Raw genomic sequence first — 19,194 nt, 5'->3', positions numbered from 1 at the left:
AATCTAAGACTAGCAATACACTCAGAAAAGACCAAACATTTACTCTTTCGAGCTTCACAAACATTTTTGAGGAAGTTATTCTGGAAGTTTTACTAACAGTCATCTAAGCATTGCCTTTGCAGTGGCCAGCAGCATACAGCACCTTGAATCTGGCTTTCAAAAGTGTGGGTTGCCTTTTTTTAACTGCAACTCTAGAAAACCTGAGGAGCTCTGCTTCTCCATCTTCTTAACTACTATTACTAAGGAAATTCTGCTCAAAGGAAAAACAGACTCAGTTCAGAGGCTCATTTTGAAAGGCACAGTCACCTAGAAAAGGAGCTACACTATTCAAAAATAGCTTATTTCAAGACAAAGAAGCAGTGAATTTATAAACTGATGATAAACTGTTTTTTAAACTTTAAAAAAAAGTTCTGCTTCTTTTGAGATATGAAAGGTCCCCTCAAGTCTGCCTTCTCAAAGTGCATAATAAAGAGATAGGATTCAAAATACTCTTCAAATTATTCTGATATTTACTATAATTTCTAACACCTCAGATAATTAAAAAAAAAAAAAATCTGCTTTTGTTCCCCATGTACATGAATGCAGTGACCTCCTTTGCATTTCCTGGATAATTCCCAAAAAAGAGCCTTTAGCTCAGGGACATTTTTTTAGTATCAGACATTTCTTTCAGAGTGGACTGAAATTTTTTTCAAGGTCTAGAGCACCCTTCTGACAGCTTTACCTTTCACCTGCTTCTATAAGCTTTAAAGAAAGAAAAACTGTATAAAGCCTCTTGAGACTCGCAACCATCAGATTCAACAAAGAGCTGGTAACAAACTGTTGCACAAAAGGAAAAGACGACTAAATTTCACTGTTCCTGCAGAACCCAGCTATTTTGGTAGTTTAGTAGCATACCAACAGACAGTGCTGATCTGAGCATGGACAGGCAGGAGCAGACACAAGGACAGTAAATCAGAAAAAAATATCTATTACCATTCAGAGGAGCCACACAATCTAAACTAGCACGACATATCCTTCAAAAAAGAAACCATGCAACAGCAGAAGGATTCTGGAGTTCCCATTCACACAAACATAAATACCGCTACCCTTGGGGGAGTGGGGAAATAAAGTACAAGCTGGCACTAACGGCCTGAGTGCAAAAGCCTAAATCATGATGGTTCCTTGAGAAAAACAAGAGAAGGCAGGGGGAGAGGGAGAACCAGGAAGGAGAAATGTTTTATGTCATGCTGCACAGACTGCAACTGAACAAGGAAAAGAACAGGCTAAGATGGATACAGACATTCTGCACATGCACCAAGATGCATGCCAACTTCATCTCAGAAAACATGCAGCTACACTAGGACAGCATTATACTCTCAAAAAGAACATCTCTTTCTCTCTGCTTGCACGACACCCAGGCCAAAGCCGGTTTTTATTTGAGCACTTAACCTCAGACAAGCTCATGTCTAACTGTACCCACCACACAAAATACCTCATGAGTACTCATCTACTATTGTTTGCCCAATACTCCCACCGTAAACTGCTTAAGACTATCTTTTGTCTTATATTTGTAGAACTTAAGACAACGGACTTCTGGATCTGCAACTAGGATTTTCAGAAGCTGTAGTAATTTAACTAATAAAAGGCTCAAGCTATACTGATGTAACTATGATGTCTAATGACAAGAGATTATTGCTTTATAAACCTGTAATTTCAATCTAACAACCTCTGGGAGTCAGACCTACTTTAAAGGGGACAGGGAGTTCAACAACGCACTTAGTGTAAATTCAAGACGCCAATTACAGCATCTTCCTAGAATAAAAGTTGAGAGAGTGCCAGGTTATTCCAACTGTTTTGAATGAACAATGACAATCCACACCGAGATTTTTCCTCTCTTTTTGACTTACAAGGGCCTTAGAAAGGAATGACAAGACACCTGCCTAATCACCCTCAGAAATACCAGAGATCTCCAAAATCATTATGGACTGAATTTCTATTCTGGCAATCTTACAGTGCAGCCATCGCAACATTAATGCTGGGGTTGCCCCTGGCAACTACACATGTCGGACTACAGCAACTAGTGGGCAGAAAGAAAAGACACAGATTCTGAAGAGCCAGTTTCCACTGCTGAAACAGAGGGCCAAGTTTCCCAGCCTGCCACAAGCTTGCCAGTTACACTGCAGTAAAATCAAAATACTATGTACTACTGGACAGGTAGGACCTGTGCAGAGATCTTTTTGATCAACAGTGTCATTTTGTCTTCAAATGCAGGTCTCCTTCAGTTCCTCAGCTCCAAAAGTCATCCTTCTACCGCCTGGGATAGTCAAACATACAGGAAAAAAAATGACGTGAATGCCTTTCTAGAGTGGGAAGGAAGAGCTTAGACAAACCTCCTCAGCCTGTGGTACCCCTGGGAAAGGTGAGACATCACTGCCAGTATCTCTAGTTGTTGCTAGTACAGAGTGAACATAAAGAACTTCTGAGAAGCGGACAGGGTTGGGTATCAAGAAGCTCCATTCAAAATTAGTAAGGCTGTCGTAATGTACACACAGAGCCCATCACAGAATATCACCTCTACCTAAAATTGGATAAGAAATTATCTTTTTATTAAATTACATAAAATCTTTGATAATTAACAGGCAGATAACTTGTAGAGTTGTACAAAAAATGAGGATGCATTACTAAACAAATTCAACAGCATTTTACATGAAACAGCTTAAGTGTTAAGTATATTGTCCTCTTAAATTGAAGACATTGAACTGTAGCTGTTATAAAACCTAATACCTAAGCTGACTGCCAGAAAGCACTCTATTTCATGCACAGAACTAAAGTTTAAGCTGTAAACTGTACTGGCACAGTAAAGTGATATATTCAGCCACATCTAAAAACAACATAAGTACACATTAAAGAAAGTACACAGACTGGCAAAAGGAATCCAAACTCCTTAAAATGTGTAAGTTACAGTGTTAACTTCAAAAACTATTCGGATTATATGCTTTAAGTGAGATGCTGTTCTTTGACCATTGCTTCAACCACCTTTGAAATTCTAAGAGCATTTGAAACATACAGAACACTTCAAGGCATCTTTACCAAAGCAAACGCTGGCAGGGTAGTTTTCTTTCGGCACACAGTAAAGTCAGGTTGAGCAGGTAAAGAAAAATTTACTGCATTTGACAATTTGAGCCCTAATGAAGGAGAAAGGAGTTAAAGTCAGCAGGATAAAAACTAGCAGTAGTATTATAAAGCCAGCAAGAAATATTTTGAGAACAAGTTCACTGACTTTTATTTATATAGACCTGACAGGAACAGAGTAAGATCTCCATTAACTCATTCTGCCAGAATTAGAAGTAACGACAGATTAAAGAAAGAATAAGTTAAATTAACATAGCCCCATGTAATGTACATTCATATGATGTAATAAAGAATTTTCTAATTTAATCATTTGACATAACAGTCACAGAATGGTTGAGGTTGGAAGGGACCTCTGGAGGTCATCTGGGCAAAACCCCCTGTTCAAGCAGGGACAGCCACAGCCAGGTGCCCAGAGCCATGTCTAGATGGCTTCTGAATATCTCCAAGGATGGAGACTCCACAGCCTCCCCAGGCAACATATGCCAGTGCTCGGTCACCCTCATAGTGAAAAAAAAAAAAAAAAAAAAAAAAGTGTTTCCTGATGTTCAGAGGGAACCTCCTGTGTTTCAGGTTGTGCCCATTGCCTCTGGTCCTGACACCAGGCACCACTGCAAAGAGCCTGACTCTGTACTCTTTGCACCCTCCCTTCAGGTATTTGTAGATATTGATAAGATCCCCCTAAGCCTTCTCTTCTCCAGGCTGAGCAGTCCCAGCTCTCCCAGATGTTCCTCACAGGAGAGATGCTCCAGTCTCTTCATCATCTTTGTAGCCCTTCACTGGATTCTCTCCAGTATGTCCATGCCTCTCATAGTGGGGAGCCCAGACCTGGACCTAGCACGCAGCTGTGGCCTCACAAGGGCTGAGCAGAGGGGAAGGATCACCTCCCTTGACCTGCTGGCAACACTCCTCCTAATACAGCCCAGGATACCATTGGCCTCCTTTGCTGCAAGGGCGTATTGCTGGTTCATGGTCAACTTGGTGTCCACCAGGACCTCCAGGGCCTTTTCTGCAAAGCTGCTTTCCATCCAGTCAGACCCCAGCATGTATTGGCACATGGGGGGCTGTTCCTCCCCAAGTGCAGGACTTTGCGCTTCTTGTTGAACTTCACAAGGTGCCTGTCAGCCTGTTTCTCCACCTGCCAGTTCCCTCAGCACTCATGGGTACATTCCATCGGGGCCCATGGACTTAGGTATGTCCAGTTTACTTAAGTATTCCCTGACCTGATCATCTTCCACCAAGAGTACTGAAGGAAAGATGTCTAAAATGAAAGAGACTGGTGTTCTGTAGCAAGTCAAAACTACCTTGACTGTCAGATAAGAAAACTTATCTTAAGATGTACAAAAAGCACTTAATTACTCCAAATGGGATTTTATAGTACTTTCTGAAAAAGGCATAGGTGACACAGCTGACACAAAAGAAAGTGAGAGGAATGTTTTTTATTTCCATAAATTAGTTTTAAGAAATTAATATGCAGACTTCTGTGAAAACCATCTGAAGAGAATCTGTAACATGCATTGCCAATGAACATAATTCCTTCCTCTTGAAATAGCAAACCCATGACCATTCAAATACCTTCTTCAACTGGAAGAAAAATTCCATCTCTAACAGATCACCTATGTTAAAATTATTCACGGTTTATGAAGCATAACAGCTTAGGTTTCATGGATTAATACTTCAACATTATAGGTCTGAATGATCAGGAATAATCAGTGGATGAAGGTGCAAGATTAATAATACCTACAAATAACCATGACTCTCAGGTAGATATCCATATATTAGAGTAATAATACAGAATCTTTCACTTGTTATTATAACCTGGCACTTCAGAAATAGTTATTAGTTTTATCATCAACCTGCACGTAAACGTCAGAATGCAACAAAGGCTTTATAAGAAAGCTGACACACCTCAATGTCCACAGCTCCTTAAGGCTGATTCTAGGCTAGCATTGTTTACCAGGGGTAACATGAAATTTTACCTGAGCTCCCCACAATGACGTGCTGCCAGCATCCATGCTGATGATGTATCCGTCAAAGATTTTTCCTTCTAAAAAATGCTGAAACAATGCGCATTTTTTTAATCCTAAAAGAGCTCATCTTCCTCTGTCAAAGGGGCAAGCAGAGCTTATATATGGCTATACAGCTTACTAGAGGTGCTTGTGCAGACGCTGGCATGCATGCTTTACTGGGGGCTGGTGTAAGAATGATAGAATGGTTTGGGTTGGAAGGGACCTTAAAGGTCATCTAGTTCCAACCCCCCTGCCATGGGCAGGGACACCTTCCACTAGACCAGGTCGCTCAAAGCCCCATCCAACCTGGCCTTGAACGCTTCCAGGGATGGGGCATCCGCAACCTCTCTGGGCAACCTGTCCCAGCGCCTCACCACTCTCACAGTGAAGAACTTCTTCCTTATATCCAATCTAAATCTACCCTATTTCAGTTTAAAGCCATTACCCCTTGTCCTATCAGTACATGCCCTTGTAAAAAGTCCCTCTCTGGCTTTCTTGTAGGCCCCATTTAGGTACTGGAAGGCTGCTATAAGGTCTCCCTGGAGCCTTCTCCAGCTCTCTCAGCCTGTCTTCATAGGAGATGTGCTCCAGCCCTCTGACCATCTTCATCGCCCTCCTCTGGACTCGGTCCAAGACATCCATGTCCTTCTTATGTTGGGGACCCCAGAGCTGAACACAGTACTGCAGGTGGGGTCTCATGAGAGCAGAGTAGCACAGCAGAATCACCTCCCTCGACCTGCTGGTCACACTTCTTTTGATGCAGCCCAGGATACGGTTTGCTTTCTGAGCTGCAAACACACATTGCCAGGTCATGTTGAGCTTCTCATCAACCAACACCCCCAAGTCCTCTGCAAGGCTGCTCTCTGCCCAGCCTGTATTCATGCTTGGGATTGCCCCGACCCACATGCAGGACCTTGCACTTGGCCTTGCTGAACTTCATGAAGTTCACATGGGCCCACCTCTCAAGCCTGTCAAAGTCCCTCTGGGTGGCATCCCTTCCCTCCAGCATGTCGACCGCACCCACCACACAGCCTGGTGGTGTCAGCAAACTTGCTGCGGGGGCACTCGATCCCACTGTTCCATGTCCCCGACAAAGATGTTAAACAGCGCTGGTCCCAATACCAATCCCTGAGGAACACCACTCATCACTGCTCTCCACTCGGATATCCAAGCCATTGACCACAACTCTTTGAGTGCGACCATCCAGGCAATTCCTTATACACGAAGTGGTCCATCCGCCAAATCCATATCTCTCCAATTTAGAGACAAGGATGTTGTGCTGGACAGTGTCAAATGCTTTGCACAACTCCAGGTAGATGACATCAGTTGCTCTTCCTTTATCCACCAATGCTGTAACCCTGTCATAGAAGACCACCAAATTTGTCATGCATGATTTGACCTCCATGAAGCTATGCTGGCTGTCACCAACAACCTCCTTATTTTCCATGTGCATTAGCATAGTGTCCTGGTTTCGGCTGGGATAAATTTAATTTTCTTTCTAGTAGCTGGTATAGTGTTTTGGATTTAGCACGAGAAGAATGTTGAGAACACACTGATGTTTTCAGTTGCTGCTAAGTAGTGTTTATACTAAGTCAAGGATTTTTCAGCTTCTCATGCCCAGCCAGCAAGAAGGCTGGAGGGGCACAAGAAGTTGGGAGGGGACACAGCCAGGACAGCTGACCCAAACTGGCCAAAGGGGTATTCCATACCATGTGACATCATGCCTAGTATATAAACTGGGGGGAGTTGGCCTGGGACGGGATCACTGCTTGGGAACTAACTGGGCATCGGTCAGCAAGTGGTGAGCAATTGCATTGTGCATCACTTGTTTTGTATATTCCAATTATTTTATTATTGTCATTTTATTGTTGTTGTTATTATCATTATTATTTTCTTCCTTTCTGTTCTATTAAATTGTTCTTATCATGAGTTTTACTTTTTTTTTTTTTTTCCCCCGATCCTCTCCCCCATCCCACTGGGTAGTGCAGGAAGTGAGTGAGCGGCTGTGTGGTGCTTAGTTGCTGGCTGGGTTAAACCACAACACATAGTTTCCAGGAGAATCTGTTCTGTGATCTTGCCCAGCACGCAGGTGAGACTGACTGGCCTGTAGTTCCCCAGGTCTTCCTTTTTTCCCTTTTTAAAAAGAGGGGTTATGTTTCCCCTTTTCCAGTCAGTGGGAACTTCCCCAGACTGCCATGACTTCTCAAATATGATGGATAGTGGCTCAGCAACTTCATCTGCCAGTTCCCTCAGGACCCGCGGATGCATCTCATCAGGTCCCATGGACTTGTGCACCTTCAGGTTCCTTAGACAGTCTTGAACCTTATCTACAGTGGGCGGTTCTTCATTCTCCCAGTCCCTGCCTTTGCCTTCTGCGATTTGGGCAGTGTGGCTGGAGTACTCGCTGGTGAAGACTGAGGCAAAATGTTGTTGAGTACCTCAGCCTTCTCCATGTCCTGGGTAACCAGGTCTCCCATTTCCTTCTGGAGAGGACCCACATTGTCCCTAGTCTTACTTTTATCACCGACATAGCTATAGAAGCTTTTCTTGTTGCCCTTGACATCCCTGACCAGATTTAATTCTACCAGGGCTTTGGCTTTCCTAACCTGTTCCCTGGCTGCTCAGACAATTTCTCTGTATTCCTCCCAGGCTACCTCTCCTTGCTTCCACCCTCTGTAGGCTTCCTTTTTCTGGAAAATGGGAATTGAAACCTTTTGCCTGCCGTTCCGATAGAGAAAAGACAGAAATACAATACAGTAGCATTTCAAAGCAGACAAAACAAACAATTTTCTTCTTACTTTTTTTTCTGGATCAAAATTTCATATTCATCCCAGCTTGTTACTGACATGTTGTTAGTGGCCAAAAAACACAGTAAAAATGCAATAGCATCTATGTTAAGGGTGAAGTAGAGCCACAGATCGTTACCATGAATTCTAATAAAGAGAACATTATCTACTTTATAGATTAGATAAAATACAGACTAAAAGGAGATTGTCCTGCATTTGATGTTATATATGAACAATGGTTTCTTTAGCCTCAACAACAAAAACCACTATTAATAAGATAGTATAACATAGAATAACTTCACCCAAATATATTAATGTTTGTATTTAGCTTAAGCTTTAAAATCTAGCAGTCTGAGTCCAATTCAGTCATATATGTCTATTCTTGACATTTTTCCTATTGAAAGAGTGCCACTAGTAAAGAACTGTCATGTTACTAACATCAAAGGCACGTTTGTTACTTAAACTTAACCTCCACGTTGTTATGAATTCCTTACTTGCAATTTATGCTTGCCAAATACACAAAAAGAGCAGACTAAAATTGGTAGCTCATAATTCTACTAGGATAGAGTCTTAAGAATCTAATGATAAAGTATTATTCATCCCAAAGCTCTCTCACCATTGAAATAACAAGAACAGTAGAAATACTACTGCTGAACATGAACATTTAAACCAGCAAACTATCCCCAAAGTCCTGAAACAACTAAGTAATATGTACAAGCAATCTTTCAGTACAGATGCAACATCAACAATTTAGTTCAGTAAGGGCTGTGTTATAAACCCTGCCTGCTGGAGCAACTATTCTCTTTACTTGCATAAGGTAGGATAACTAATGAATTTGATAATTACAGAGGCTCTTAGATTTCAAAGAATACTATTACAAATAGCAGATTTGAACAACAGAACTAAATAAACAAATAACTTTTCCCTTTTTTCCCCTTTTAAACTTGCTTTGTATTTTAACCTGCTACAGCTTACAAAAGGTTTCAGTGATGCTGAAAAGTCCTGATCTGCTTTTTAAAATATTCAAATATTCATCAGCTTAAAATATGCATGCATCCTCAAATACAAAATTTCCAACTGGATACACGTTTCTGATCTGAATTGCAACATACAAGGTACTCTTCAAACTCCAGAGCAGTAATCAGAATCCTTGCAATCATCTCAGATGACAGCTGTAGTGGCACACAGAAAATCAGTCTTTCCACAGAATACCTGACCAAAAGCTGTTACCTAGCACTTTTCCCAGTGTGCTCCAAGAACTGGGTATCAGAGACCAGACTCAAACATTGAACAGAACACCAGAGCTCTTGTGGTTTTCCTTGCAAGTAGTATCCAACAGTGTAACAACTTCACTTTAAAAATAAATTAATTTCACACTTCTCCCACGGTGGACAAAAGCCCAGAAAGTTCTTTAAAAAAAACCCCCAGTTTCAGGTGTTTGACTCTTAGATGGTGTCCAACCTCAGCATGTAACACAGAGCCCAGTCTAAACAGGCTTATATATCAGACATTAAAATTTCCTACAGACAGGTCTAGCTAATCTGGACTACCTCCCAAAGACATGAACAGCTCACTTCAGTTTCAGGGTGACCTTTCATTCTCTGGAAGTACAGACTACAGGTCTCCATCTCCCAAATCTCCAAAAGCCAAGTACAGCATATCACAGTCACTCAGGAAAACGAACACCTGGTTTAAATAAAAGTTGCATTTAGTCACAGTCTTGTCACTCAGACAAGATCATAAACTCCATTCCCTCACTACCTTCACATCACAGTACTGAGCTGAACTAACACAGCCACGCTTCCCAGGACCAGTCAGCTGACATGTACAGAAGAGCTAGAGCTCTAACTTGAGCTGCAACACGGAACATGTCTAGTAGATGTCCAGTTTTTACTTTCACTGGGTCTACTAGACTTAGTGGCCAAATTAACATCATACTGTTAACATGTTAAATCAACATCATACTCCTATGAATTATAATTACTAAGTTTACTTCACATATGGAGCAGTTACTCCTATGTATATGATTTTTAAAAGTATGAACATCCCTTCTTACAAAGAAAAAAACATTAAACATATATCTCAGTCAAGCTATTCTAATGTCTTGGAATGTAACATGACATACCAGCTTCTAGCTTATGTAGGTACCACCTACATCTATCATTAGGTACCACCATTGTCCTACCAAACTTTCAAGAACATTGTAACCTCATGACCTAGGAGAAGCCTTCTGAAGTCTACGGGAAACAAACCATTTTGTAAGATGGTATCTGATGAATTTAAAACTATTTTTGCACACATAATTTTTAGAATGTTGGTTCAGACTGACATGATTCATATTTGAAATTCAACTAGTTTCTAATGATCTAAATACATTCACAGCCACTTGATGCGAATTCCTTTTTGTACCAATCCTACCCTTTAGCCTACATAGCTTTTCTTTTCCCCAGTGCTTACTTTTTCCAATATATTTATAGATAGCAATCAGATCCCCTTTCAGTCTTCATTTTGCTAAGATAAACATGCCAAACTGTTCTACTTCACTCACATTAATAACTTTTTCTTTGCACCATTCAGATAAAGCTTCATCAATGCCATAAACCTTGGCATTAATACTTCCCTCACTACACAACTAGTCTCATACTTGCCCCGTTTCATGACTCATCACACTTGCAATAAACCTGTGATTAAGTACTAGTCTCTAGTTTTACTCCATCACTTTCAACTAAAATGAGAAAACAGCAGTTCTATTATTAGCACACATCAAATGCACAAATTTTTTTGCGTTCATCACACCTCCTAACTTTGCATTACCAATGAGCTCTACCAGCACAGTCCCACCCATACCAGGGTCACTAATGAAGATACTAAACCAAATTCAAACATGACACTGGTCCATCCTTTAGAAATGTCCTCATTAAGCTTCCAATAGCCTAACAGCTGTGCTGCAGTTTATTTTATAGCTTGTCCCTTCTCTACCTTACATTTTTCCACTAAGCTCTTTTACCTGCAACTTAATTATTAGTTTTGCAGATACCTCTGTATCAAATAATCAATATTCAGATCATGGAACAGACCCTCCTAGAAGATACGTTGAAACATATAGAAGACAGGGGGTTAGAGACGGCCAGCACGGCTTCACCATGGGCAAATCGTGCCTGACTAATCTAGCGGCCTTCTGCAATGGAGTAACTGCATCAGTGGACAAGGGAAGAGCTATGGATGCCATCTACCTGGACTTCTGTGAGGCCTTTGATATAGTCCCCCCCAACATTCTTATCTCTAAATTGAAGAGATAGGGGTTTGACAGATGGACTGTTAGATGGATAAGGAATTGGCTGGGTGCTCATGTCTAAAGAGTTACAGTCAATGCCTCAATGTCCAAGCAGAAACCAGTAACGAGTGGTATCCCTCAAGGATCCATACTGGGACCAATACTGTTCAATGTCTTCATCAATAACATAGTGGGATTGAGTACACCCTCAGCAAGTTTGCAGATGACACCAAACTGAGTGGTGATGTTCATTTACTTGAGGGATGGGATGCCATCTAGAGGGACCTTGACAGGCTTGAAGGGTGGGCCCATGCAAACCTCATGAAGTTCAACAAGGCCAAGTGCAAGGTCCTGCACCTGGGTCAAGGCAATCCCCAATACCAATACAGACCAGGGGATGAATGCATTGAGGGCAGCCCTGCAGAGGAGGACTTGGGGGTACTGGTGGATGAAAAACAGAACATGAGCTGGGAACGGGTGCTTGCAGCCCAGAAAGCCAATCATATCCTGGGCTGCACAAGTAGAAGCGGGGCCATCAGGTCAAGGGAGGTGATTGCCCCCCTCTACCCCGCTCTCATAAGACACCCCACGTGGAGTACTGCATCCACCTCTGGGACCCCCAGTACAAGACAGACATGGACCTGTTAGAGTGAGGTCCAAAGGAGGGCCACAAAAATGGTCAGAAGGCTCTTCTCCACAGAAGGCTCTGAAGAAAGGCTAAGACAGTTGGGGCGGTTCAGCTTGGAGAAGAGAAGGCTCCAGGGAGACCTTATTGTGGCCTTTAAATACATAAAGGGGGCTTGTAAGAAAGACAGAGAAAGACTCTTTACCAGGGCCTGCAGTGACATGACAAGGGGCAACGGAGTTAAAACTGAAAGAGGGTACATTTAGATTGGACATGAGGAACAAATTTTTTATGATGAGGGTGCTAAGGCACTGGGACAGGTTGCCAGGAGTAGCTGTGGATGTCCCATCCCTGGAAGCGTTCAAGCCCAGGTTGGATGGGGCTTTGAGCAACCTGGTCTAGTGGAAGGTGTTCCTGCCCATGGCAGGGGGGTTGGAACTAGATGATCTTTAAAGGTCCCTTCCAACCCAAACCATTCTATAACTCTATGAAATAATATAATGACATCTGGTAAATCCAGTGGCAAGATCAGATTTTGTTTGGGGGATGCACACAGAAGACATGAAAAAAAAGAGACACAGATAGAGAGAGAAGGAGGTCTCAGATCAGACTGGCACATTCTACCCAGGACACTCATGCTGCATTTTATTCCACATTCCATGTATCTCCAAGTCTTTGTTCTTTCCTCTAAGGCTTTGCATACTATCGAGGTCAGACCTATTTAAGCACTGAAGTGTCAAATTAAGAATTACCCCAAGTGAGACCACATTTTGAGAAACAAAGGAAGGAAAAATTCTGATATGACTATCTTTTTAAAATTCAGGCAAACAATTATTTTTTTCTTTTTCTTTTCCTCCTTATTCATGTTGTTAAAAACCAAACACCTGAAGTCCTACACCAGGATAATATTTATCAAACTATCTTAATTCTCAAGACCTTGTTCATACAGAAATAAACTGAAAATATTTATTTTAATTTGCATAACCATGTATTTCTGAATACTTTCAAACCATAAAATGAAATAAGACATCTACATTGCCAAATAATTTACAATGCAATGAAGTAACTGTATACAATACAAAAAAACACTAAAATGCAAGAGAAGCTAAAGAGGCCAAGATCACTATGCACCAGATAAAGTCTTACTACCCTAAGGAAAACAAAGTTACTAAAATTCTAACTTGTGTTTCTGCATTTTTATTTTCAACAATAGCACATCTGAAATTATCTTAGTAGAGTCATTTGGGGGTTTTGTTCTTTTTCTTTTAAGAAATTAGCTTATACAAACTTATCTAGCTCATCTGACAATAAAAGCCTTGTAATTTGACAACTTTCACACTGGAAAATGTAATACTTATCTAATTAGTGATTTTTTTCTCCCCATTTTACAAACAGTAAGCTCTCTCCAGCAGCCTTTTCCAGCTTGAATTTACGGCTTGTAAGCTGTGCATGTAATAATCCTCTAATGACTGACGGTCACAAAAATCTGGTTAACAAACATCTCCCAAAGACAAAGTCAGTCAGAAAGTAAAACATATTCACAAACCACAGTCGAGCCGAAACAGGAACAACTTATAATACCACAATGGACAGACAGTGCACTAAATATTCAGACCTATTAACTGATGCATAAAATAGCTCCTCTTGTTCATGGTAAGCTTCTACTTTTCATCTTGGCCTTGAACAATGGTACAGTGTTCATGTATAATACAGTATTTTTTACAATATTAATAATTATGTATTACAGTGATCTAGAACACTTGCTTAGGCTATCACCAAGCAGAATGAGTAGGCACTTTATACTAATTACAGTGTAAAGGTGAAGCTTTTATACCAATGACTACAATAGAAGTACAAGAGGGTGAGGTTTGGATGGTGTTTCTCTGTTTAGTGAAGATGCAATATCAAGTAAAACAGAGTCCTACAAATTGCAGGTAAAGGACAAAACCTCCAAATCTTCACTGCTGTATACCTCTATCATCATAGGAAAATCTTCCATTATTGAATCTCAAAACACATGGCAAACTAGGTCTGCCAAAATATAAACTAATACCTATAATACACCTGACTTCACAGATCAATACAACTCTTTTTATTAGTTTTAAATGCAGTCTAACACCATGGTAGAGACATCTGTATTAACATAGTATCAGCTCATAAGCAACACCTGGTAAAAAAAATTATCTTCCTTTCTCTTCCTCAACACATTCCCACCAATCATTTTGTGTCTCAGTTTTCATTAATACCTATCATTTAAAAAAAAAAAAAAAAACAAAAAACAAAACCAAAACACCAAAAAACCCCCCAAACCTAAAATACTAACAACTATTACATTTGAGCCAGGAAACAATGGATAGAAGCAGAGATACATAGAAAGGGTAAACAATTCCAGGAATCCTTCTTGGATTTAAAAAAAAAAAAAAGTCAAAGACTACTTGTTGAATACTGAGTCATTCTATGGGACGTTCAATCTTCGTCATTACAAAATACTCAGCCAGCAAAAATATTAACTTAAATGGAATCATTTCAAAGTAGCAAAAAGACACAACTGTGTTAGTAATCACAACTAGGATTCTTTTCCCTTTGCACTCCCATTGTTTAGTTTCAAAAATGTTCTTGAATGAAGATACCAGAAAATTGACACCCCAATCATCTTTTTTTTTTTTTTTTTAACCTATCTTAGAAAGCTGGGACATCACAAATTTGCTCAAACTTTGAATAGAGTGAAAACAGGCATAAAATTTGACATAATCAAGACACACACAAATAAGGCAGTAAGATCACACTTGAGGACTTCAAACCCTGCCTACACTAAAAGATATCCTGGGCCAATTCTGCCAACAGACCTTGAGGGCAGGGGATGTTTTAACGTTGAGCTATTTTTACCTTTAAATTCCACCCTCTCCATTTGCAGCAACACATAGCCTGTGGCTTTCAATGTTACCAATAGCACTGTAACAATTACAAAATAATCTACAGCAATATTTTTTTATTATTTAAAATTTTGTCGAAATCTGCATTTCAGAATGAGCCATAATACTTAAGTGAAGTGCTCTCTACCTCACCTGGAAAGAGTCATTTGAACGTACACCAGCTGACAGCTGATTTTATATACTAAGAATCCCAGATTATGAATCAGATTAATAATCAGAAATTAAATATCACCTGTTATACTGATCTCTCCCAGTAACTCAAACTATCAAAGGGAAAATTTATTGCACACAGACATGCTCAGAAGTTGATTTTAGTCTGCTTACTTGCTGACCTATTTCCAGCTTCGAGGTAACAACAAACAAAAAAAAAAAAAAAAAAAAAGAAAAGTGTGCCTCATTATTTTGAGACATTTACAAAGGTAACATAACTAGATTTCACACACTTGTAAGCAAGAACTTCAATAAAGGATATTAATTTAGAATATTCAGACATTTTTATAATGTCTGACTGGTCAGACACCTTGAATCACATGAAATTCAAATTCTGAACACTGTCTACTAATCTTCCAAGGCTCTTCAAATCAACTAGTGTTGATTTTCAGTTAGGTGTTGCAGAAGCATGTCTTATGACTGATTTAAAAATTTGGTGAAGGTTTTTAAAAAAGGACCATCATCCAAGACCAACTTAAATACACGTTACTTACAATTGCAAAACTGGTTTCTTTGACTTAAGGAAGACCAGGTGTCCATAAAAATGCTAGAAATCTTTGAACTGAAAACTTCACGTGCCGCTACTTAACTACACAACTATTTTAAAAAAAATATTTTTTAAAAAGATGTATTTACTCACAAGGAACCAATTCCAGGTTACCATAATCTTCACTAAACTAGAGCTACAGACAATGGTTATGTGCATGAGTCACATGAAAAAGACCCCAGTAAGAAGCAGAAGATGTTCCACCTTCCGAATTAGTTGCTTTTAAGTGTCTTATGTTTCATTTCTTCCCATCCGGCCCTAAAGAAACCCAAGCAACTTCAGATTTGAGAAGCTAAACAAAATACGTTGGACTAAAATACAGAAGAAAGCTAACCTACAGGAGTAATATGGCTGAAGACCTGGATATGAGAACCACAAGGCGAATTCTCACTGCGCCACACCGAGTCTCTGAAAGCAGTATTACGTAGTGTATCAACCACCTCTTAGTTTCATCACTTTTAAGTACAGTTTTCCCCCTTGCCACATTTGCACAACACTCTGAAAGGTAGCTATTTGTTTTGTGGTTTTCCTTAGGTATTCCTGAAGGTTCCAGATTCCAAAGAAACCTAGCTATCATAGAAGCTATTAACCATGACCCAAAACACTATTAATGACTGAAATTTCTAGGAATGCAAAGTACTATAAAAACAGGATTCTAATCTTTTGGTCACCAAGGGAAATATGTAATGTGTTAGCCACCGTGGGACATTAGACCTCCCCCTGAATCGTGTGGAATAAAATTCAGGATAAACGTATCATAGACCTTATTCTTGCTGACCAACTAAAGTAGATCTAAAGAAAAAAAGAAGAAAAAGAAAAAAAGACAGTTTCATCAGGCAATGATGAATTTAAAGCCTTGTCAACAACTCCTTAAGATACGTACTTTTTAACTGAAATCATTGTTTGTATAGGGACATACTAACACATTTCACTGTTACCCTAAAGGTCAGCAAATCCATTCTAAGTTCCTGAGGCAAGAAAACCAACAAAACTATTTGTCCAGTTCAGATGTTTAGACTTAAACTGGATCTCTGTTACATACACATCAATAGTATTAAGTCAATAATAATAATAATGGATAATTGTCCCAATAAAATAACTCTGAATAGCCAGCTGTGCCAAAAAAACCCCAAACTTTTTTTAAAAACAAAGTTGTATGATTTTCCTACACTAAGTTACACTTATTCCGAGTCATACATTCTCTTACTAACCAATTACTTTTTAAAACTTAACACTCGGAATTCCCTTCTGCCAATATTGTATTCTTCAGTGCAGTACTTTAGAACTGAATTAGTTTGCAGCCCACAAACCTTTTTGAACACCTCAGAATAATAAGCAGTTAGAAAATATTTATTGAGAGTGCACTCGACGCTCTCTCAATAGATAGCTCTTTCTATAGTATATTACTGTTAATAATATAGTAATAGAGAGTGCTTTCCATGGAGTATTAAGACTGCAGTCTCATTACGCTTCAGATTTTGTTTTTGCCTAGTCTGCTCTACAGAAATTTTCCCAATATATGCATTAGCCTGAAACCAAAGTTTATGCCTAAAGAATACACATTTCATGCTCTAAGTACATAAACACAGCACAATAAAGATCCCTGACTGACAATGGCTTCACACAGACAGAATTTCTAATCTAGTATTTATTCTATATTCCCCGTATCAACACTTCATTTCATATCAAATAAATACGGCTTACTTCCAGCTTGAAGACAGCTCAACATTTGAAAGCTTCGAATTAGACACAGTAGCTTTTTAATTAAAAAAAAAAAAAAAAATCACGCATTTTCCTCCAACCTGTTCTTGCAATAAGAATACAGTATTGAAATCTGAGTGCAGCCAGACCTGGCAGCATTTCAACAACGCAAAATAGAAGTGAAAAAGATAAGTTCCCGCTATGGTTTTGCCTCTGTCTATGAATGTGCAATTTAAAAATTGAAGTTATGAAGAAATTAGTATGTGTGATCAGACAGACTTTGGGTTTTAATTGATTTGAGGGATCAATAAAACAAGTACAGTTTGTTAAAGATCTTTGATAAACCAGTCTTAAGCTTTATTTCTAAAAGCCAGGCCAGCCAAAGGTCTTTTGAGGGAATACAGTGTTCTTCTCCATCATAAACATTAATTTGCTCTAGTTGTCCATTTAAAGATTTTTACAACGTTGTAAATTCCACTCTGTCCCTCTAAAACAACGAGAATGAGTCTACTAAAAATGGAAAACAAAATAGAAACATTTATAGGGTTAGAGAAGTACATGTGCTGACACGAGTCACAAGATTTAAAACGTAAGTTCAGGTAACATTAACAACTTTCAAAAAAACAAAAACCTAAGATTGCCGATTCCAAACCCGAAACGTTACAAGACTCTTCTCAATGCCCCTTTACGGGTATGAAATACAATCACAGGAAACTACTGAAAACTACTTATTCGGTCACGCTTTGCTTTATGCCCTTGCCTTTCAAGGATCACGCATCCTCGCGAGAGCCTCCCTTTTCGCAGCTACCTGATTTTTCAGGAGAGACGCCCCCCCGCCCCTGCCCGCAGGCTAACAGCGCTAACGGGGGCCCGTTTTGACGGCAGCACGTCGGGCCGGTCAGAGCCAGCCGGTCGGCACGCAGCGTCCCACGGACAGAAACTCCCGACACGCTGCCTCCCCGCGCACCGCGAACCCGCCCGAGACGCGACAACCCGGCGGAAAGGGCGGGAGTCACGCGCCGGGCCGGGGAGGGGCTGCGAGCGCCCGCAGGTCGCCTCCTCGCACGGCCCAGAGCGACGGCGCAAACCCGCGGCAGCCCGCGGGGAGGCCGCCGGCGGCGGCGGCCGGGGCTGGGCTCCAGCAGGCGCCCGCAGCCGGCCCTCCGGGGCGGGGGGGGAGACCAGGGAGCAGGGTAGCCTCCCGAAGCCAGTCTTCCCCGCCGGCTCCCCTCCCCGCTGCAGCGCCCGCTTCGGGGCCGCTCCTACCCGCTACAGCCAGAGGGAGACCTCCCGGGGAGGGACCGGCGGCCGCGCAGACCCCCGCGCCCACAGAGATGACAGGGCCCCGTCCCCTCCCCGGGCCCCGCTCCTCCAGGGCCGGGCCTGCCGGGCGAAGGGGTGACACGGCGGCGGCCGCGCCGGCCACGCCGGGGGGGGGACGCGCGGGGGCAGGGGAGCGGACCGGCGCACCGGCGGGGGCCGGAAGGGGGGGGGGGGGGGGGCCCTGGCGGGCGGGCGCCGGGGCCGCGGACGGGCTCTCGAGTCCCCACGGGATCCCAAGATGGCGGCGCCCCCCCCAGCCCCCACCCACCCCCCGACGGAGCCGGGCGGGCAGGGCCCGGCACCGCGGCCCGGGGCAGGGGGGAACGACGAGGCGCCCGCAGGCGGTCCGGGGCCGAGGCGAAACGGGAGACCCCGCCGGGGCCGGGCAGTCCCGCTGCCCCCCTGCCCCGCGCCGGGCTCCCCCTCACCTTTGAATTTGAGGTCGGTGGGCGGATCGAGCACCAGGATCTGCTCGTGCTTCGCCAGAGCCCCGGCAGCCGCCATCTCGCTCGCTCGCTCCGGCGGGAGGAGGAGTGGGGGTAGGAGGGAGGAGGAGGAGGAGGAGGAGGAGGGGCGGGAGGGGGAGGCCGGGCGGCGGCGCCGCTCCCTCGCGGCGGGCGGGCGCGCGCTGGCTCCGCTCGGCTGCGGGCGCTGCCGGCGGGGGGGCGCGGGCCGAGG

The 19,194-nt window shown here is 42.1% G+C and overlaps 1 protein-coding gene across 1 annotated transcript in view; it reads right to left on the bottom strand.

Moving 5' to 3' along the window:
- Positions 1-19,111, bottom strand: part of VAPA (VAMP associated protein A) — a 35,386-nt gene extending 16,275 nt beyond the window's left edge. The window contains exon 1 of the mRNA XM_030011743.2: positions 18,945-19,111. Within this exon, the coding sequence (XP_029867603.2) occupies positions 18,945-19,020 (76 nt within the window). The 5' untranslated portion in view covers positions 19,021-19,111. The remainder of the gene's footprint in view (positions 1-18,944) is intronic.
- Between the last annotated feature and the right edge of the window lie 83 nt (positions 19,112-19,194).

Source organism: Aquila chrysaetos, chromosome 4, assembly GCF_900496995.4.
Source record: "Aquila chrysaetos chrysaetos chromosome 4, bAquChr1.4, whole genome shotgun sequence".
NCBI classification, from domain to species: Eukaryota; Metazoa; Chordata; class Aves; order Accipitriformes; family Accipitridae; genus Aquila; species Aquila chrysaetos.
This window is presented reverse-complemented; position numbering and strand designations above follow the sequence as displayed.